The 23258-nt window shown below is 48.1% G+C and overlaps 1 protein-coding gene across 4 annotated transcripts in view; it reads left to right on the top strand.

The window, feature by feature from the left end:
• The window catches only part of LOC119974608 (unconventional myosin-XVIIIb-like), a 390682-nt gene that overhangs the window by 199424 nt on the left and 168000 nt on the right, over nt 1-23258 (top strand). For all 4 annotated transcript variants that reach the window (XM_038813932.1, XM_038813847.1, XM_038813761.1 and 1 more), the window contains 5 exons: nt 3079-3188; nt 14909-14974; nt 19356-19484; nt 19736-19879; nt 22139-22228. In XM_038813932.1, coding sequence (XP_038669860.1) covers nt 3079-3188; nt 14909-14974; nt 19356-19484; nt 19736-19879; nt 22139-22228 — 539 coding nt within the window. The remainder of the gene's footprint in view (nt 1-3078; nt 3189-14908; nt 14975-19355; nt 19485-19735; nt 19880-22138; nt 22229-23258) is intronic.

Genomic DNA, 23258 nt, shown 5'->3' with positions numbered 1-23258 from the left:
TAGCGGGCGGCGCAAATTTTTATGGCGACGCTGGTCCGACGCCCTCCCGCTATTCTCCCCCCCCACGCCCGCCCCCCCGACACGAATCGCTGCTCGCCGTTTTTTTACGGCGAGCAGCGATTCTCCCCTGGCCGATGGGCCGATTTCCAAGGCCTTTACGGCCGTTTTCGCGATTTTTAATACACCTGCTATACCAGTTCGTGAAAACGGCCGCAAAGTGCCGTTCTGCACAACCATGCCACCGATTGGCACGGCCGTGCCAAGGGTGGCATGGGCCCGCGATCGGTGCCCACCGATCGCGGGCAGCGGGTCCGATTCCCGCGCACTCTTTCTCCCTCCGCCGCCCCGCAGGATAAGTCCGCGGGGCGGCTGAGGGGCATTACTGACCGCGCATGCGCAGGTCTGACGCATATGCGCGGCTGACGTCATCATGTGCGTCAGCCGTCGTTAACTTTGGCGCGCGGGCTTAGCGAAATTCGTTAAGCCCGCGATGCCGGAGTTCACAGGGCTGCGATGCTAGCCCCGACCGGGGAGCAGAATCGGGTCCCGGGAGGGGGCGCGGAGGCTGCCGTGAAACACGGCCGGTTTCGTGGCAGCCTTCACGACTCTCCGCCTTTGCGGAGAATCGCGCCCTTAGTGTCCTCTGCGCACTTTACTCTACCATTCATTTTAGTGCTTTCGCGAAGTTTGACACATTACACTTGGTCCCCAACTTCAGATAAACTATGTAAATTGTGAACAATTGCGGACCCAATACTGATCCCTGAGGCACGCCACTAGCCACTGATCGCCAACCAGAAAAACACCCATTTATCCTCACTATTTGCTTTCTGTTAGTTAACCAATCCTCTATCCATGCTTAACGCCATGCACCTTTACCTTATGCAGCAGCAATCTGTACGGCACCTTGTCATTGGCTCCTCTTTTCCCTTCCAAGTTTAAAAAAAGTAGGATCTTCCAGTACATTAGCACCAACCAATTCACCTGCAATGACGTGCTATTTCTATCCACACAAGTGGACTTTGTTAACAGAAATATCACACTTTGCACGGAGTGATAATATTTCCTTGTGGACAGGTTGGGCCATCAGGCCTGTTGGTGCGTCCTATGTAACCTTAGGTGATCCTTTCGCGAGTCTCTCAACGATGGCATCGGAGAGCTGATGATTTTTAAAAGAAGTTCAGTTAAGTTTCATGTAATTCTCAGTCTTTTTTTTTAATGCTGTGTTTAGTTAGGCCAGTTACGTAATTGAGTAGGAGAAGAGCAACACATTTCTAAATGAGTCCTGTCAAAGATTCAGCCTGATCAGTGTGTCCTGAGATGACACCAGTGATGTGAGGTGCTGTATTTTCCTGCTGGTTAATAAGATATGTCTCTGTCATCACTGAGACTAGATAAATGATTTCCGCAAGCTGAATCACCCAGCCATAAGTAGATTACAATCTTAGACTCGCTGGATTTGATTTTTAATGACTTTATTCATGAAGGCTGTGCCTGTTGAGATGAGGAATAGTGACGTTGGTGATGGAATGCTTTCCAATTTGGATATCAGTGATCATTTTGAGCAGACAAGGTTTGGATGGGTTGGATGCAGAATGTTGTCCCTTTTGAGTTACTCAGCCTGAATTTTAACGGACAGAATATTGACGCAGATCCTCCCATTCCCAACCAGGTGGTGGCTGAAGCCAAAATGTTTGCAAGCCTCAATTATAATCAGGCTCATCCGCGAGGATATTCATTATCTCTCACTGCAGGCCACAACCTCATTATGAAGGTGAGAATTGCACTGTTCAAGGCAGTCCTATTTATAACTCAGGTGCCGGTTAGCTCAGTTGGCTAGATGGCTAGCCTGTGTTTCAGCACCAACAGCGCAGGTTCAATTCCCACTTCAGAGGTGGTACACTTGGCTCCTGTGGTCTCGCTCTGTCCCTGAGAGTGGACGGCAATGGCTGCCACTTTATTATAACAATATAATATTTATTTACTGCGAAGCCACAAGGCACAAATTGCTCAGGAAGGGATTGGGTAAGCATGTCGTGGGTTCATTTAAGACTAGGCACATGAGAACAGGTATGCATAGGTACAAAGCTTGAGCCGTGTGTGTGCGTTCTGCTCAAAGCAAAAGCGAAACTAAGACTGGATCACATGTCACACTTCCCTTCTGGTGATGTCATGCTGTTATCTCTTAAAGGCATATTACCACAGTGACAAACCATCGCTGACAAAAACTCCCAAGTAAAGCACTTCAGGATGAAACATCAGCAGACAATGAGTTGATGAGGGAATTAAGGGACATGGAGTTGAAGCTCAGGATCAGTCATGATCATGCTGAATGGCAGAACAGGCTCAAAGGGCCCTGTGGTCCACTCTTACTCCTGTTTCATATGTTCTTTGGGCAGGGCATTCATGGAATGAAAATTCATTATGAAATGAAATGAAAATCATTTATTGTCACAAGTAGGCTTCAAATGAAGTTACTGTGAAAAGCCCCTAGTCACCACATTCCTGCGTCTGTTCGGGGAGGCTGGTACGGGAATTGAACCGTGCTGCTGGCCTGCCTTGGTCTGCTTTCAAAGCCAGCGATTTAGCCCAGTGAGCTAAACCAGCCCCATGAGACCTAAGGGCCACTTTAGCCTTCCTCCCATGACTGTGACTCTTGGCATCCCATGATCTTGATATCCGCTTGCAGGCCACTAGACTTTGGGGTACGACTGGAGGAGGGATTTAGTGCCACTTTTTTTGGCTGCCCTTGATGTTCAGCAGTGCGAAGACAGGGGGCTATCCCACTAAAAGGGTCAACGCAGAGGAAAACTGAAATTAGGGCTTGTTCCATGACCATGAATCCTTTGGAGCATTTCTCCGGGTGACCCTGGGGTTATTGTCATCTATTTGTCCTCAGATTGTGGGTGAGATCACATTTTATTGTGAGTTGTCAAGTGATAGGGCAGTGAGATTTCGGGAGAGAATTTGAATTGCACGTCAGGCGTGGCATTTATCCACTGACGCTGGGGTTGAGGTGGGTCATCCCTTCATCTCATACAAGCTTGACAGTGACTCGGCTATTCGGTTGCTTTGCAGGATTTCCTGACCACATGGTGCACGGGGAATTCCGACGCCGCTTCCAGGTGCTGGCCCCAGCAATCCTGAAGAAATATGGTGCAGCGTTTATGGTCACAGACGAAAAGAAGGTGCGTGAAATGCAGATTCAGTGTCAACGGCTGAATAATTGAACAGGATGAACCATCTTTACATTGTCTATACATTGATTTAAGCTCTCTATTATGCACCGGGGTGGGGGCAGGGGTGGGAAGTGAGGGGGATGGGGGGCAGGTTGGGGGGGTGTTGGGGAGTGGAGGTTGCGGGTGGGGACAGGTGGGGGTGCAGGAGGGGTGGGGGGGGGGTCAAATGCATTTTGTTCCATTAATATAAGGAAGGCCAAGCCTACGAAAAGCTCACTTGGGAGGTATTTTATTCTAAATCAGCGTGTTCAGCCTCCAAATGTGCTTTGAATGCCACTGAAGATCACATCTCAATGACTCAGGTTATTTCAGAATTATTTTATTCGAAAGGAATCCATTATTATATGATTTTTTTTTGTCTGTTATTAAAATTAGTTTTTTGCTAGCTTATATTGACAATCCCTTTTCCTGTTATTCAGCTTCACTTTAAAATGATGTATAGGATTTGTGTTTTCCAAGATATTTAATATTTTATATTCTTTCCCATAATTGCCAACCCTTGCCTGTGATGTGGGCAATCATAATATGGCTAAGCTATCAATATGTGGGTGGCACGGTGGTTAGCACTGCTGCCTCACGGCACTGAGGACCCCAGTTTTGATCCTGGTCCCGGGTCACTGTCCGTGTGGAGTTTGCAACATTCTTGTCTGCGTCCCAACCTCACAACTCAAAAAGATGTGCAGGGTAGGCCAGGCTAAATTGCCCCTTAACTGGAAAAAAAGAATTGCGTACTCTAAGTTTATGATTAAAAAAATAAGCTATCAATGTGCTTTTGTGTGTAGATGTTAATCATAGATTATCATAGAATTTACAGTGCAGAAGGAGGCTATTCGGCCCATCAAGTCTGCACCAGCTCTTGGAAAGAGTACCATACCCAAGGTCAACACCTCCACCCTATCCCCATAACCCAGTAACCCCGCCCAACACTAAGGGCAATTGTGGACACAAGGGCAATTTAGCATGGCCAATCCACCTAACCTGCACATCTTTGGACTGTGGGAGGAAACCGGAGCACCCGGAGGAAACCCAGGCACACACGGGGAGGATGTGCAGACTCCGCACAGACCGTGACCCAAGCCGGAATCGAACCTGGGACCCTGGAGCTGTGAAGCAATTGTGCTATCCACAATGCTACCGTGGATAAGGTTTGCTACTTTAAGCGTGAGTTTCAATAAAGCTTGCCCGTTACCTTCAGCGAAGGCAAGAGAGAAACAGCCAGGTAAAAACTACAATAAAACCAGCAGGTGTAAAAAATATTCAGCAGGTCTGGCAGCATCTGTGGTGGGAATAGCAAAGGTAATGTTTTGAGTCGAATATGACTCCTCTTCAGAAAAATGGCTGGATTGCCGAATTGACGGGATAGGTCGTCTGTTTGGATTGTGGGCGCAGTGGTTGTGAATGTCAAGTCATTGTCCAAACCTGTAGGAATTCCTCCCCCTTCTAAGCTTTGAAATGGCCGTGAGACTCAAACGTAACTCAGTACACCATTGCAAACGCAGTTGCACTTCATTAACACGGTGTAACGTTCTCGAGGAACAGCACCTCGGGCATGGCTCTTCGGTTCCCCCAGCCGCATGTTTCTGGGTGGCATGCCATTCGCTGGCAGCGGGATCCTTTAAACCTTCCGTTTGTCAATGGGGTTTCCCATTGAAGCCACCCCACGCCGCCGGGAACCCTGCGGACGTGGGTTCGCTACCGGTAAGGGCAGCACGGTAGCACAATGGTTAGCACAGTTGTTTCACAGCTCCAGGGTCCCGGGTTCAATTCCCGGCTTGGGTCACTGTCTGTGCGGAGTCTGCACGTTCTTCCCGTATCTGCGTGGGTTTCCTCCGGGTGCTCCGGTTTCCTCCCACAGTCCAAAGATGTGCGGGTTAGGTGGATTGGCCGTGATAAATTGCCGAGTGTCCAAAAAGATTAGCTGGGATTACTAGTTTACGGGGATGGGTTAGAAGTGTGGGTTTAAGTGGGGTGCTCTTTTCAAGGGCCGGTGCAGACTCGATGGGCCAAATGGCCTCCTTCTGCACTGTAAATTCTATGATTCAGTCCTCATCTTTCAATTAGTTGACTCTTCTGGAATCAACATTGAGATTAACAATTTCAGGCCATAAACTCTGTCCTCCCCCATTTTGTTTCTATTTTCTGTGTTGGTTTTGGTTTTACTCCTGTTTTGTGCTTGTTTCTGCTTTTCAACAGCAGCTGTTGACCATTCTTCCATTCCCACCTCCTTTAGATCCATCTTCAGTTCCTTTACTTGCTCCATCACCATTCCTATTGGCGTTCCACTATCAACCCTTTTTTCATTAAATCTCTCCTGTCTTCTGCCCTATCATAGATTTTCCCTTTTTTTCTTTATCACACTCCACCCCCCCCCCTCTTTTCTTTGCTAAAAATCTATTACATTTCTAACGTTTCTCTCAGTTCTGATGAAAGGTTATCGACTTTCTCTGTAGAGGCTGCCTGATTTGCTGATTATTTGCAGCATTTTCTGTTTTTATTTCACCATTTTAGCATTTGGATTTGTTAATGTCCCGTGTACCGAGACACAGCGAAAAGTAATTTTATGCCAGTAGCTCAAACAGATAATTAAGTGCATGAAAATAAAATAAAATAAAAAGAAAATACATAATGGGGCAACACAAGATCCACAATGTAAACACACAGACACTGCCATTGGGTGAAGCATAAAGGAGTGTAGAATTAATCAGGTCAGTCCATAAGAGGGTCATTTAGGAGGCTGGTAACAGCGGGTAAGAAGCTGTTTTTGAATCTGTTTGTGCGTGTTCTCAGACTTTTGTATCCCCTGCCCGATGGAAGAGGTTGGAAGAGTGAGTAAGCCGGGTGGAAGAAGTATTTGATTATGCTGCCCGCTTTCCCCAGGCAGCGGGAGGTGTAGATGGAGTCAATGGATGGAAGGCGGGTTCATGTGATGGACTGGGCTGTGTTCATGACTCTCTGAAGTTTCATGTACTATATTTTGCTTTTGAAACCCTTTCAGATGATTTTAAAAAGAGAGTTTTCATCAGTTCAGTGATTTCTAATTGGTTGGAGTCTGTGTACTCGGTGAAGGACAATAGAATTACTGACAATAACTTACGATTTTCCACTGGGTGTGTGGGGGTCGCAAAGCTGCTGTCAGTTTCAGAGGAGTGACGGAAGTAATGCGACAGTTTCACCTTCATTACTGTTGCACAGTCTGGGCCTAAGGGCTGAATTAGTCCCGCCCTTAGGACCGAAACCATCCGATTGAAGGTGGCAGCCCACCTCCCAGAGCTGCCCACCCATTCACAGGTTGGAAGTGGTCACTGCTGAGGCTGCAAGTTGAAGTTGGGGGTGCCTCCTTGGCGAGGTGCCGTTGAAGGCAAGGTAGGTTTCTCTACAATGAGCTGCGTCCAGGCAGACAGGCTCTGGCAATTGAGGTGACAGGTGGTGTGGCGCCTTCAAGTGATGGCACTGGAGCCATGGTGGAAGGGAGGTTGTTGCCTTCTGCAAGTCTTGAAGCGGCCATAAAGGAGCCCCCACCATGCACAACCAGGTCCCCAGAGTCTACTGACATCGGCAAGGGCCCCACTGTAATGATATGTATAGTGTAAGGAGAGTAAAGGGTTAACAAGATGATGTTCGTGTATATCAACACTAGATGGCATCACTGAGTAGTTTCATAGAAGGCTGTGTCTCTAGGCATGCTGGGAGAAGCTGTTGGAGATTTAATTGGAGAAGGATAGTGTGAGGTTGAGTTAGAGTGTAGTTTATATATTAGAGAGATTATTAATTGCTGTATCACAGATTCAATAGTATTCAATACCTGGGGCAGCAGGGTAGCATGGTGGTTAGCATAAATGCTTCACAGCTCCAGGGTCCCAGGTTCGATTCCTGGCTGGGTCACTGTCTGTGTGGAGTCTGCACGTCCTCCCCCTGTGTGCGTGGGTTTCCTCCGGGTGCTCCGGTTTCCTCCCACAGTCCAAAGATGTGCGGGTTAGGTGGATTGGCCATGCTAAATTGCCCGTAGTGTCCTAAAAAAAGTAAGGTTAAGAGGGGGGTTGTTGGGTTGCGGGTATAGGGTGGATACGTGGGTTTGAGTAGGGTGATCATGGCTCGGCACAACATTGAGGGCCGAAGGGCCTGTTCTGTGATGTACTGTTCTATGTCTATGTTACTCAGTAGAGTGTGCAAACCAAATCAAGTTATGTAGTGTAAAATAAATTAGTTCTGTTTTAAACATATAGTTTCATATTCTTTGTCAACACTACATCTTTGGCTATCTTGGAGAACAAAACAAGGAACATAACACCCACCGAACGTTAGTATAATGCCAGTGGGGGGCAAGAGATCACTCTTAATTGGACATTTAATTGCCACTGCGATTCCTGCCACTGACAGTGGCAGGCAGAATGGACATTCCTCCCATCTCGTTCAGCTGTCATTTTATCAACTCTGCCACCTCCCAGCCTGTTTTTATAGGGCCAGTAAAATCCAGGTCTCTTTAATCCTGGATGTTGGGCAAGCAGGGCATCAGGTCTGGCTTTGAGTTTCGCACTGATTGGATAGACTCCCCACTCTCGCTGTCACCTATGCAACCGTATCCAAGGATAAGCCAGGTGAAGTAAAACTGAATGACTCACTCTTTGCCCTGATGCCCAAGATCAATTTAGTGCGTGGTACCTTTGGTAGATGAGGTGAATAGCGAGTGGAGACACAAAGGTACAAGGATGTGAAAACGTATTTAGAATTTAGAATTTAGAACAGTAAGCCAAGCAGGTAAAGTAACTCTGAGCAAGCAGCATGGTGGCGCAGTGGTTAGCACAGCTGCCTCACGGCGCCGAAGTCCCAGGTTCGATCCTGGCTCTGGCTCACTGTCCGTGTGGAGTTTGCACATTCTCCCCTTGTCTGCGCGGGTCTCGCCCCCACAACCCAAAGTTGTGCAGGGTAGGTGGGTTGGCCATGTTAAATTGCCCCTTAATTGGAAAAAATGAATTGTTTACTCTAAATTTATTTTTAAAAAGAAGTAACTCCGAGCTTCAGGAGTCGGTACTGATCATAGTAAAAGCCAGATCCACTAGACCAGCTCACAGCCCCTTCTCCTTCCACCTCTCGCTCCCTTTAATCTCTTGACTCACTTTGCTGTGACTTCTAAGCCTCTCTGTGATCCGCCTGTAATCTGACTGCTCTCCCCTAGCCCTTCACCTCCAATCACACGAATAAGAGTCAAAGAAAGTGAAAGAGGGCCACTGTCGGGCTGATTGAAGAAAAGATCAATGTGATAATAGAAACTAGACTGCGAGGTTCTTCCATAGCAGCTGAGCAAATTCAAAAGGAAAGAGATTCATGTCAAACTGTGAACAACTGTGGATGAATTTTCTTGTCAAAAGGTGAACCTCTTCCGGGAGAATAAGGACAACTTCAGTGAGATTTTCCCAGCTAGTAACCTGCTCCTGGATTGAGCACATACACTCAGGTGACGCTCCGTTCTCGCTCAAAGGAAGTGTTTTACAGTCAGTCCCGACTTCCATCAGCGGAAATGTTAAACTGACGTCCCTTCTGTCTGTCCGGGTCTCAAACCCAATGGCACTGTTTGAAGAAGAGAAATTAATTGGTGTAGTGTGGCTGACAACTTTTTTCCCTGACAAACTCACTAAAACCATGGACTGACTGGCAGTTTTTATTTCCTTGCTGCCCGTGCAATATCCTGACTGAAAAGTTGCTGTTTTGTTTGCCTATGTAATAAGAGTCAATGGAACCGCAAAAGGTAAAGCGAGTGAAGCAGTTTGAAACACTCCAAGAATGTGATGTATAGTTAGATAATAATGGTTAGTTGCTTGTGTTGGACGGGACGCCTGAGAACAGGAGGGCAGTTTGGAAGAAAGGTGCCGAACTTGCTGGGAGGAGGTGAGGTGCGATCTATTTATTTGGGACCTTTTTTTGTAATTAAGGGGCAATTTAGCCTGGCCAATCCACCTACCCTGCAAACAAAGAACAAAGAAAAGTACAGCACAGGAACAGGCCCTTCGGCCCTCCAAGCCTGTGCCGACCATGCTGCCCGACTAAACTACAATCTTCTACACTTCCTGGGTCCGTTTCCCTCTATTCCCATCCTATTCATGTATTTGTCAAGATGCCCCTTAAACGTCACTATCGTCCCTACTTCCACCACCTCCTCCGGCAGCGAGTTCCAGGCACCCACTACCCTCTGTGTAAAAAAACTTGCCTCGTACATCTACCCTGAACCTTGCCCCTCGCACCTTAAACCCCCCAAGTAATTGACCCCTCTACACTGGGGAAAAGCCTGACTATCCACTCTGTCTATGCCCCTCATAACCTTTGGATTGTGGGGGTGAGACCCACGCAGACACGGAGAGAATCTGCAAACTCCACATGGACAGTGGCCCGGGGTCCTCGGCCCCGTGAGGCAGCAGCGCCAACCACTGTGCCGCTCTCATTTGGCAACTTTTTGCAGCATATCGTGGATTTGCCAAATGGGGGTTGCTTTTTCATGGTTGTGGTATTTGTCATCTTTTTGAGGGGGGGGTGGAGTGGGTGTTGCGGGAGTGCGGAGGGGTAGACTTTATACCTTTCGTCCAGTTTTTCTTGCTTCAATTCTTTCTGTGGAGTCAGTGATTAGAGAATGGAGTTTGGTACCAAAAAGCAAAGGTTTGAGCCTTCCCAATATTTAACTGGAAAACGTTTCTGCTCATTCAGTGCTGGATGTTGGATAACGTTTGGCAGGGTGGAGATGATGAAGGGATCTTTCCCCTCACATGGGGAATCTACAACTAGGCGCACAGTTTAGGGTCTCCCAATTAAAATGGAAATTAAGAAGAATTACGGGCTGGATTCTCCGATTTGGATTGGATTGGATTTGTTTCTGGTCCCATGTACCGAGGTACAGTGAAAAGTATTTAAGTGCTGTCGCCGGCATGGGAACAATGGCCAGAAAAAACGGCACAACAGCTGCAGCGATCCTCCGTCCGACTTTACCTGCGGATATGGCCGGATAATTGGCGGATCAGTGGCCGCACATGCGCACAGTGGCGGCCTGTGGCGGCCGCGATGTGCAACATGGTGCGGGCCACGCACCGCGGCGGCCTGTCAAACACTGTCTCCCAGTATCCCCCTCCCCACCTCACCACCCCTGGACCGCCAGCCACCAGTGCCCCCCACCCCCGCCAAAGCACCCCCCTGCCCACGGACTTACTCCACAGCGCCACACGAGGTCCACGAAAGAAAATAGCTTGGGTGACCCACATTGTCGGGAACACGGCCCATCGGGGGCAGAGCATCAGAGGAGAGCCTCTGGTAACGTCCTGAGGCCGTCCGTGCGGCGTACTCCCCGAGTATGGCGTTTTAGAGGGGGCGGTGCATCGCAAAAGCGGCGCCGTCCCCGATTTCGGCGCAAACGGGGATTATCCGGCTCATCGGCGAACGCGATTTTTGCCTCAGCGACTGGAGAATCCAGCTATACACCTTTCGCTAACCATTGGCATTCACTGCCCCATGGAGTAGTGGAGGCTGGGTCATTCAATATATTCAAGATTTAATCAGGGGCAGCATGGTAGCACAGTGGTTAGCACTATGGCTTCACTGCGCTAGGGTCCCAGGTTTGATTCCCGGCTTGGGTCACTGTCTGTGCGGAGTCTGCATGTTCTCCCAGTGTCTGCGTGGGTTTCCTCCGGGTGCTCCAGTTTCCCCCCACAACTCCAGAAAGACGTGCTGTTAGGTGATTTGGACATTCTGAATTCTCCCTCTGTGTACCTGAACAGGCGCCGGAGTGTGGTGACTAGGGGCTTTTCACAGTAACTTCATTGCAGTGTTAATGTAAACCGACTTGTGACACTAAAGATTATTATTATTTATTCCGATTGAGTTGGACAGACTTTTGATTAACAGGTGAGTCAAAGGTTATAGAGGAAAGCATGAAAGTGGAGTTAAAACCACAGTCTGATCAATCATGATCTTATTGAATAGCAGAGTATCTTGATGGGCTGAATGGCCTATTCTGTCTGTTGTTACGGAGAGCTAGATGGGTTACTGGCTGCGACAGTGATCACTTACACAAATTATGTGTGCCGAATAAATTATCAGGGGTGGAGTGATCTCATGGACTAATTTCGAACTCAGTGGGGGTGGAGTCCGAGGGCAATTTCCCAAATGTTTTGTGCTCCAAATCAGCCTGGATTTTTGATTGGTAATCTCTCCGGGAAATCACAAGGTTTCAGGCAGGGATAGAACAAAGAACAAAGAAAAGTGCAGCACAGGAACAGCCCCTTCAGCCCTCCAAGCCTGCACCGATCATGTTGCCTGTCTGAACTAAAATCTTCTAAGGGGTCCGTATTCAACCTCTCATCACAGCTAATGCCCTCCATATCAGGCAAGATCCTGGTAAATTTCTTCTGCACGCTCTCTAAAGCCTCCACATCCTTCTGGTAGTGTGGCGACCAGAATTGAACACTATACTCCAAGTGTGGCCTAACTAAGGTTCCATACAGCTGCAACATGACTTGCCAATTTTATACTCAATGCCCCGGCCAATGAAGGCAAGCATGCTGTATGCTTTCTTGACTACCTTCTCCACCTGTGTTGCTCTTTTCAGTGATCTATGGACCTGTACACCTAGATCTCTCTGACTGTCAATACTCTTGAGGGTTCTACCACTATATATTCCCTACCTGTATTAGACCTTCCAAAATGCATTACCTCACATTTGTCTGGATTAAACTCCATTTGCCATCTCTCCGCCCAGGTCTCCAAACGATCTACAAGATACACAAGATATCTATTGTGTGTGGCAATCAGGAGTACCCGAGGGTCTTTTCCTGTCCATCATTGTTTATATGGGCAGCACGGTAGCATGGTGGTTAGCATAAATGCTTCACAGCTCCAGGGTCCCAGGTTCGATTCCTGGCTGGGTCACTGTCTGTGCGGAGTCTGCACGTCCTCCCCGTGTGTGCGTGGGTTTCCTCCGGGTGTTCCGGTTTCCTCCCACAGTCCAAAGATGTGCGGGTTAGGTGGATTGGCCATGCTAAATTGCCCGTAGTGTCCTAAAAAGTAAGGTTAAGGGGGGGGGGGGTTGTTGGGTTACAGGTATAGGGTGGATACATGGGTTTGAGTAGGGTGATCATTGCTCGGCACAACATCGAGGGCCGAAGGGCCTGTTCTGTGCTGTACTGTTCTATGTCTATGTCTATGTTATATGCGCAGATTTCCTGAATTTTTTAGGTTAAACATAGAATTATAGTAAGAAGTCTTACAACACCAGGTTAAAGTCCAACAGGTTTGTTTCAAACACGAGCTTTCGGAGCACGGCTCCTTCTTGAAGAAGGAGCCGTGCTCCGAAAGCTCGTGTTTGAAACAAACCTGTTGGACTTTAACCTGGTGTTGTAAGACTTCTTACTGTGCTCACCCCAGTCCAACGCCGGCATCTCCACATCATGGATAGAATTATAGAAAATAGGAGCAGGGGAGGCCATTCAGCCCTTCGAGCCTGCTCTGCCATTCATACGATCGTGGCTGACCATCCATTTCCATAATTTGTTCCTGATTTCCTCCCACGTCCTTTGATCCCTTTAGCCCCAAGAGTGTTTCGAACTCCTTCTTGACAATGTATAGGGCGGGATCATCCTGCCTCCCAGCTGCGTGTTCCGCGGTGGCTGGAGGAAGTGCGCCATTCGCTGGGGGTGGGATTCTGTGCTCCCATCACTGTCAATGAGAATTCCCTTTGAACCCACCCACACCGTTGTGGTGCTGCCACCAGGACCTCAGAATTCGGCTGCCAGCAATTGGCTGGAGAATTCCAACCGTACTACTTTCTGTGGGATCGAATTCCTTCTTGCATCCAACCTGTCTAGTCCTGTTAGAATTTTATAGGTTTCTATGAGATCCCCCCCCATCCTTCTGAACTCCAGTGACTCAATCTCTCCTCATCCCCCCATTCCGCCATCCCAAGATTCAGTCTGGTAAACCTTCGCTGCACTCCCTCCATGGCATACATTTGATTTATTGATAAAGCATTACATAATTTCGAAGACAATCACTGCGTCAGATTTTTATTCTACCCTTGACTCCTCTCCAGCATCAGACTCCTGAATCTAAGGGTATATTTTACACCGTATTTACAGCACCAAAACTGGCCATTGGGCCCAAAAGGTCCAGTTGATGTTTTAGTCCCTCATGAGCCTTCTTGCATCCTTCTTCAACCCACCCTATTATCACACCCTCCTCTGCCTTTCTCCCTCACATATTCATCTAACTTACCTTTAAATACATCAATGCGATTCACCTCAACTACTCCTCATGGTCGTGAGTTTCACATTCTCACCACTCTCTCGATTTATTCGTCACTGCTATAAAGTTACAGCTGCCAAATCTGGTTTTGCCCACGTCTGGAAACATCTTAGAGTGATAGAATATTTGTATTTGTTATAAAATTACTTTAAGAAGGAAAATGTGGAGAAGTGATTAGATTAGAGAACTTCCATTGCTACACAGAGCATTCCAAAGCCCTTCCCTTGTGTGTTCTCTTGTTCCTAGTAGCACATGAGGCAGATGAATCATGTGGTTATGTCAGTTTCCATGGCCGGTTTTTCCTGGAACAGGTCATTGGCCTGTTTCCAGGGGCTATAGCCTGGGGGACACCACTCCACATCAATCATGGCTGAACAGGAGACGTAGGTGCAGAAGTGGGCCACTCGGCCCATCAAGTCTGCTCCACCATTCAATTAGATCATGGTTAATCCACTTTCCCGCCTTCACCCCATAACTCTTGATTCCCTTACTGATTAAAAATCTGTCTATCTCAATCTTGAACATACTTTTTAAAAATAAATTTAGAGTACCCAATTCATTTTTTCCAATTAAGGGGCTATGTAACGTGGCCAATCCACCTACCCTGCACATCTTTGGGTTGTGGGGGTGAAACCCACGCAAACATGGGGAGAATGTGCAAACTCCACACGGACAGTGACCCAGAGCCGGGAACGAACCTGGGACCTCGGCGCCGTGAGGCAGCAGTGCTAACCACTGCGCCACCGTGTTGCCCAGTCTTGAACATACTTAATGTTCCAACCTCCACAGCTCTCTGTGGTAAGGAATTCCACAGATTCACTACCGTCTGAGAGAAGAACTTCTTCCCCATCTCTGTCTTAAATGGATGAGCCCCTTCTTACCACCTGCCAGCAGGCATGATGGGAGGATTTGCAGGTTGATAATCCACCAGTTTGGCCACCTTATCAATGCACCTTCCATGGGCACCAAGTGGGACTTCAACCCGGAGATTCTAGCTCAGAGACAGGGATACTATCACATGAGCTCCCAAAGTATCTCACAATCAAAGAATTCCTATTTGAAGTGTGGTCACTGGCAAATTTGGTTCACAGCAAGGCGCCATAAACAGCACTGGAACAAATGAGCTGACTCTGGTGCTGTTGCTTAGGAGGTGAAGGGTGCCAGGACTCCAGGCAAACTCTTCTATGTCCAGCTGTGATGGAAGGGAGGCCACAGTTTACCATCACCTCTGAGAGCCTCCAAAAAATACCACTGACCCCCAGAACTGCATTGAAGCCTCGATTAGGAAGGGAATCCAAACCTAATAAATACCTGTCTCTTTGATAAATGTGGCAAAATATTTGTCAGCAAACATAAACCTATTGAAATTATTGAATGGCTGATTTATTTTTCAGGCTACAGAAGAACTTCTTAGCTTGTTGAATTTGGAGAAGCACAGTTTTACAATGGGACAGAGTCGGGTATGTATAACAAAGGCCAAACTCACTTGTATGTTTGAAACTGAAGTGTGATTCCCGACGAGCTTCGATTCCAAAGCGGTGACCTCTTTAAAACATTTATTTTTTTTAAAATGTATTCTTGGGATGTGGGCGTCGCTGGCTAGGTCAGCATTTATTGCCCATCCCTAGTTGCCTTTGAGAAGGTGGTGGCGAGCTGCCTTCATGGACTGCACCAGTTACAGGACTAGAAGGGGTTGTTCTGCAGTAGTTCTGAACGCAGTACATCATTAAAAACCCAGCAACACCTTACTCCACACGGCGTCACTTTTTGCAGTGTTCTTTACGGTGAATTAAACAGCTCAAAATGGAAATTCACGCCAATTGACAGGTGATTTCAAATGAATTCTGCCCATGGGGATTCCTACAGTGCAGCCGGTGGTAGGGCAGTGAGCAGTTAGGAATAGCACTTCGAGCGAAGTGATCAAAGGCTAAGGGGGGAAAGCAGGATTCGGCTACTGAACTGGGTGATAGGCCATGATCATAAGGAATGGCGGAGCAGGCTCGATGGGCTGACTGGCCACTTCCTGCTCCTATTTTCTGTGTTTCTATGTTTGATTTCTGTGTTCACTAGAGATTTCCATCAATTTGACTATTGTAACGCGAGTGAAGATGATAGTTTCACAGTTATTGCAACCGCAAAATCAGGCCAATAAAAAAAAGGAAAAGGAAACCAAAAGTTGGGAATTATAGTTGGTAAGCAGTCTAGAATTGATACCCTCCAGTATTCGACTGTGCACATTCTGATATTTCTGAGTCACTGGTCGATGGCCTGTGGCATTTAACATGGGCTGTCCAGTCCAATTTGAATATATTTCAGTCATGCAGTATTAGAGGGTAGATATCACAGGCAGAGCGCATTTGTTTTGCCACCTGTCCCTTGCTGTTTAGTTGTTCCCAGTAATATATTCTGCTATTTCGCCTTTTGCCGCCAATCTCACTCTTCATCCTTTAATGGCGCCGTGAACTCTCCCCTCTTGTCTTACGTCCATGATGGAACCATCAATTCACTGGACATGTGCTTTAAGATATGAACAGTGGTTTTAATCTACTTACAACAGAGCCAGCCTGTTCCACGTTGAACTCTCGATGAACTGAACGACTGGCTCTGAGCATTGGTATTTAAACAGCAGTCCAGGGGGAGGAGTCATGGGCGGAGCCAAGGGTGGAGCCCTGTACAAACTCCTAAGCATTCCCAGCGCTACTCCCCCTAGTGGTCGGGCAACGCAACTGCGCTTATCAATGCATGGTCTCATGTATATGCAATACAGTGTGAATTACGGAGTTACATTCACCACAGTCCATGAAACATTCGTCCACATCTCCTTTGCATCGACCTATCCCTGGTCTTCTATTCTACCCCACCTTCTCCACCCCCTTTCCAGCTATATTATTCTGTACGTGTCGACCTTGCTTCAGTTCTGTTGGAGGGCCATTTAGATCAGAGGCATTCACTGTTTCCCTCTGCAGATGCTGCCAGACCTGCTGAGTTTATCCAACATGTTCTGTTTTTATTTCAGAATTCCAACTTCTGCAGCATTTTGCATTTCTTTGCATTTGTTTTCTCTCTGCCTCAATCATGTGGCCATTCTTTTCCCAACAATCGAGTCTCCATTTTCCCTTTAGCTCACCATGAAACATGGAAACTGACAATCAGGAAAACTCCATAGACTTTTTCGTATGGCCCATCCTTAAACAAAGAGATGTAATGTGGTGAATTTAATTCACACTGTATTGTATTGTGTCCTTGTGGGCTCTGTCTGTGAGCCGTTACGCGGCTCTGCCCACAGGGGGAGATGAGGAGCTTGTACAGGACTCCACCCCCGGCTACGCCCATGGCTCCGCCCATAGCCCCTCCCACTACCGGAAGTATTAAGTGCTGCAGCCGTGTGAGCCTGCCCTCAGTTCTTCTGGTCACAGGCAGGCTCAGTTGTAAGTCTATTAAAACCACAGTTTACTTCCAATCGTGTCTCGAGTGAATTGATGGTCACATCATGTGTGAAGGCACCTGGAGAGCTTAGAATGTCCATATTTAATCAAGTATTTGCTCGAGACACGGTACTCTTTGTGAATCAAATGTCAAAGGTCCCATGATTTGTGGCAGCCATTTTAATAGCTTGTTTTCTTAAAAACATTGCCTGGCAGCTCATACGATGACATCTCTGCACAGGGCACGAAACCAGGGAATAATGGAACTTGTGTTTCTGGGAGGAGGAGCAAGATTTGAGGCCAAGTGGAGAGCAAGAGGTGAGGGAGTGAGTAGAGCGCGAGAGAGAGGAGGCAAGTTGGAATAAGGAGACACAACAGGAATGTGGAGAAGGATAGGGTGGGCATATGGAAGGCAGGAGAGGAAGGGAAGCAGAGGAGAGAGGTGGGCAGGGAAAATTAGGAGAGTGGAGCAGATGGGAAGGAAAGGATGAGGGGTACAGGAGGTAAACAGTTCTCTGGACTGCACCTCCCCCTGGGAAATACTCTCAGTATGTAAGGTTCGCGATTGGGAAAATAATTCAGTGAGAATGGGGAGTGCTGAAGTATGGAGAGATGTAAGATCGGTTACTGGTTTGCTAATCTGACTTATGTTACACAACCAGCTAAATCAAAATGACTCTCTTTGTGTTTAGAAGAACAGATTAAAGTTCATCCGCTTGACAACCAATCACAACTTGTGAAACAATTAATTCTGAACTGTGATCGACATACATAGGATGATAGACGTTTGACATTTTCTTCCACACAAAACAATTGATAAAAATCAATTACTAATTTAAAAACTGAGATTGTTTGATTTTTGTTCATTAGAAGTGTAAAGGGATATATTACTGCTCGTTTTGATCCTGTGATACCAGGGTTTATCGAGTGCAGACTTTTTGAATTCAGTTTACAGGGGGGATCTTTTCCCAGTGTAGGCCAGGTGGGAATGGGAATGCTGGTTCATTCCCTGCTCTGGAAGACACACTGAACAATGATATCACCATTAGACCAAAAGACATAGGAGCAGAATTAGGCCACTTGGCCCATCGAGTCTGCTCCGCCATTCAATCATGGCAGATATTTTCTCATTCCCATTCTCCTGCCTTCTCCCCATAATTCCTGATCACAAAACTGATGGACCACTGCGCAACATGGCACCTCAGACCGAGCCTCACACATTCCATCTTCACAATAAAGTGCTCAGAACGAATTGAAGGGACTAGAGACTGAACCACGATCCGCACTCTGTTTATCCAGGTGTCAACTTAATAGCTCCTTATCAAGACACCCACAATTACCTCCTGAGTAAACTGACCAGTACCTCAGGCCACGACCCCAAGAACCTCTGCTCTTGCTATCACGTACCAACTTCAGAATACTGGACCCCACCATGGTACCAATCTGTCCACACCAAACCTATTGATGTGGGATTCAACTCAACAATAAGCATTGACACAGACACTCTTTGACTAACTCACCCCTTCGGCCCTCAGTTTTGAGTAACATTGCCCCTGCATCCCCACCCCCCCACCATTCGTCCCCTCCTTCCCCACATCCGCAAGCCCCACCAACATCAAGAGGGTAATGACAACAGGCGAAGGTCTACCGTAACCCACGTCTGCCATTATTCAAAGACCTCCTCAACCCACAGAAGTACACCTTTTCTCAGGCCTCCCCAGATGGTGACACCCACCATACCAGGGAGTAACGGCTGAGTAGCTATGGTAGGAAGACTGGCGAGAAGAAAACATCCACCGGAACCCATTCTCCCATAGGAGACCCAACTGCTCGTCGACCCAGCTTTGATCTCCCACAGTGACAGTGGGTCCTTCTAAACCATTCCTGGGCTGACTAAGGTTCTCTGTGCAACCAACCAGCATCAGTGGGGTCACCAAGACCATCCCGGCCGTCACTGTGGTGCAGTCCAAACAATGGCTAACTTTGTCAAGGAGTGTTCGCTGACTAAATCTGAACTCCAATGAACTCAAATGCTATTAGCAATGCTAGTGCTTGGCTCTCTGATAGTCTCACACTCAATAAATAAATTAAAGGATATGGAGAAAAGGCGAGTATATGTTAGGTGACAGATTAATGATGAGTTTATTGAATAACGGAACAAACCCAAGGGGCTGAGTGGCCTACTCCTGTTTCTAGTAAGTGCACTTGGATTAGATGTAATTTAAACAAAGTTACGTTATTCTTTATCAAACATAGAGGGTACAGCACAGAAACAAGCCATTCAGCCCAACTGGGTCCATGCTGTTATTGAAAGAATTATCTTTTAAGGAAAGAAACCATTCCTGCAAAGAAATTTAGTTCTCTGAAACTCTGGAAGAACCGATCGGCTAACATTCGAATGTGGATTGGTTTCCAGGTCTTCTTCAAAGCTGGAGTTGTCCCCCGATTGGAGAAACAGCGTGAGAAGCTGATCGGACGAAATTTGATTTTGTTGCAAGCTGCGTGCCAGGGATTCTTAGGACGACAACAGTTCAAGAAGATGAAGGTAAACTCTCACGCCTCGTGCTTTAGCGCTTGTAATGGCCCACAGCCGACAGCCGTTGTGCTTACTTAAGGCGAGGAAATGGAGTGTACATTTCAGACACGGGGGCGGGGGGGGGGGGGGGGGGGGGGGGGGGGGGGGGGGGGGGGGGGGAGGAGATGACGACTCCATGGCCGCTGTATTTTCCCTTTACGAAATAGCCTGGATTCTCCGTGTTGAACGTGTTAACTATGGTGGCTTTTCCCTTTCTCCAGACCTGGCGTTTAGCTCTTTGCTGCATTCAGAAGAACATCAGGTCGTACTGGAAGATCCACCAGTGGCAATGGTGGCAACTGATGTCCAGTATCCGCCCGATGCTTAACATTAACTTGGTGGATGAAACTCTCCGAGCCAAAGAGGTGTGTTTGTGCTCAGTGACCTTTCTGCATATGCAAACCTTCCCATCCATTGACTCCATCTACACCTCCCGCTGCCGGGGGAAAGCGGGCAGCATAATCAAAGACCCCTCCCACCCGGCTTACTCACTCTTCCAACTTCTTCCATTGGGCAGGAGACACAGAAGTCTGAGAACACGCACGAACAGACTCAGAAACAGCTTCTTCCCCGCTGTTACCTAAATGACCCTCTTCTGGACTGACCTCATTAACACTACACCCCTGTATGCTTCATTCAATGCCGATGTAGTGTTGCCCTATTATGTATTTTCTTTTATTCCCTTTTCTTCCCATGTACTTAATAATCTGCTGAGCCGCTCGCAGAAAAATACTTTTCACTGTACCTCGGTACACGTGACAATAAACAAATCCAATCATCAATCAAACCCAAATTTCTTGTTTGACGTGAAAGAATGTGCCTCAGAGCAGCACGGTAGCACAGTGATTAGCACAGTTGCTTCACAGCTCCAGGGTCCCAGGTTCGATTCCCAGCTTGGGTCACTGTCTGTGCGGAGTCTTCACGTTCTCCCCGTGTGTGCGTGGGTTTCCTCCGGATGCTCCAGTTTCCTCCCACAGTCCAAAGATGTGCAGGTTAGGTGGATTGGCCATGCTAAATTGCCCCTTAGTGTCCAAAATTGATAGGTGGGGTTACTGGGTAACGGGAATAGGGTGGAGGTGTGGGCTTAAGTGGGGTGCTCTTTCCAAGGGCTGGTGCAGAGTCGATGGGCCAAATGGCCTCCTTCTGCACTGTAAATTCTATCATTCTATGAGATCATTTAATGGAACGTTGTAATATTAAATACACTTTCAGGGAAAGTCAGTTTCACAATATATCCAATATAAATCTATCAGTGAGATGTAGTTGACCTTCTAAATATCCACTGGGGCAACTCACTGAATGGTAACAGCAAATTCATTGATAGACTATGACACAGAACCAGTGCTTGGAATCTGTGCTTTAGGTTAGCCAGAAAAATGCTGTCGATTTACTTTGTTAGATTAATAGAGCTATTTATTTTCTAGTCAACCTGCGACTCTAAAGAATTGTATTGCTGATGATATAAAGAGGGAGCCATCCAATTGGAAGAAATTATTTTATTGTTCCACTAGTCTCAGAGTACTTTGTTTTGCCTCACTCAGCTGTCAGAAGTTGAAGTTACTTCCATATATCGCTCAGCCACCAGAATTGTCCCAATCTCTGGAAATCATTGCACTTAAACCCTTACAAAGATTCAGGTCATTCAGCCCAGCAGCTCTCTGCTGGTGTTTATGCTCCATTCGAACCTCCCCAACCGCATTCATCTCACTCCATTAACATATCCTTCTGTTCTTTTCTCCTCCATGTGTTTATTTAACATTCCTTCAAAGGCATCTTTCTTATTTGCCTCGATTACTCCTTGGGCAGAATTTTATGGTTGTCCCACTGGTGCATTTGATGGTAGGGGGTGCCCGGAATATTCCCCGGATGGCCTTCCCACCACCTTCCTGCTCGCCCCTGGCCTGTCCGCAATACTTGCCCACTTAAGGGTTGCTTCTGTCTGCCTTCAATTTTGGGGAAAGTGGGAGGTGTTCCGGAGCAGGGAGGAAGGCCGGTGGGCTGCGCAGCTCGTAACAGGAGCAGGACGGGAGAGGCCCCCTATCCACATGGGGTCCCCGCTCCAAATGTCTGCCTAACCCCTCCAGCCGCTCCATCAAGATTCCCAGCACCTTCTCCACACCCTCACTCCCTGGCCTCACCTCACCTCCCCTCCCTGCCATGAGACTCCCCCACATTTAGTTGATCCTCGACGCCAAGTCTTAAAGAGTCCACGGACTGCTTGTAGTCCTAGTCCTGGCCACTGCTCATTAATCTGGTTGGCTGACAGCACTCTGAGGAAGCGACGGAAGTCCTGTCCCCAGCCAATTAACACTCCTCGTTAAATGTCTGTGGGGCTGCTGTGATTGGCAGGGATGAATTCCCCACTGTGGGGAAGTGGTGGGGTGGAAAACTCCACCATCCGAAAAACACTTCCCCTTGTATCAGTGAGTTCCATATTCTCCCTACTCTCTGGGTATCCCCCATGGATTAGAAAGTCTGCTGTAAAGGGTTGACCGTTTGTTCCAGTTTGTCATCGCCAGGTCCATCACTTTGAAGTCAACAAAAAGAGATTTAATTTACCTCACTCTCCCTGTAATAGAGGATGTCCTTGTGTTCGTCCTAATGTGATGTCTTTACGCATCTAGGAAGAGGTTTGCGAACTGCGCAAGAAGTTGGAGAAATCCCATCGGGAACGTAACGAGGTCCGGGAGACAGCTGACCTACTTGAGGGCAAGGCAAGTTTGTTTCTTTTTGCTTTTTTGTCAACATTATGAAGTTTCCATATTTTCTTGAGCCCTTCTTGGCTGTGAGCCTGATTGGGCAGTGACCTTGGCCGGGATTCTCCCCTACCCGGCGGGGCGGGGGGTCCCGGCGTAGCGGAGTGGCGCCAACCACTCCGGCATCGGGCCTCCCCAAAGGTGCGGAATTCTCCGCACCTGTGGGGGCCAAGCCGACTGGCACCAAAACCGGCGCCAACAGCCTTTGACGCCCGCCCGCTGGAAAAGGGGGCTGGCCGAAAGGCCTTCGCCGGTTGAAAAATGAAAATCGCTTATTGTCACGAGTAGGTTTCGAATGAAGTCACTATGAAAAGCCCCTAGTCGCCATATTCCGGCACCTGTTCGGGGAGGCTGTTACGGGAATCGAACCATGCTGCTGGCTTGCCTTGGTCTGCTTTCAAAGCCAGTGATTTAGCCCAGTGAGCTAAACAGCCCCTTGGCGCTGTTTAGGTTGGCACATGTGCGCTGAGGGATTCTCTTCCGTCTCCGCCATGGTGGAGGCCGTGGCGGCGGCGGAAGAAAAAGAGTGCACCCGCAGCACTGGCCCGCTCGCCGATCAGTGGGCCCCGATCGCGGTCCTGGCCACCATGGGGGTACCCCCCCCGGGGGTCTGATCGCCCCGCACCCCCTCCAGGACCCCGGGGGTCTGCTCCCGCCACCAATCCTGCCGCCACCAGAGGTGGTTGAAACCACGGCAGTGGGAGAGGCCTCTCAGCGGCGGAACTTTGTCCCATCGCGGGCCGGAGAACCGCCGCAGGGGGCTCGCCGATCAGCACGGAGGGCACGGCAATCGGCGCGATTCCCGCCCCCGCCAATTCCCGGGTGGCGGAGAATTCCAGCCACAGCGGGGGCGGGATTTCTGCCGGTCCCGAGCGATTCTTCGACCCTGCGGGGGGGGGGGGTGGGTCGGAGAATTTTGCCCCTTTTCTCAGTCCACGTATACGCTCTGATCTCTCTTTGTTCACTCGCCATTTTTGTAATGGATTAC

The sequence above is a fragment of the Scyliorhinus canicula genome, chromosome 1 (assembly GCF_902713615.1).
Source record: "Scyliorhinus canicula chromosome 1, sScyCan1.1, whole genome shotgun sequence".
Lineage (NCBI taxonomy): Eukaryota > Metazoa > Chordata > Chondrichthyes > Carcharhiniformes > Scyliorhinidae > Scyliorhinus > Scyliorhinus canicula.
This window is presented reverse-complemented; position numbering and strand designations above follow the sequence as displayed.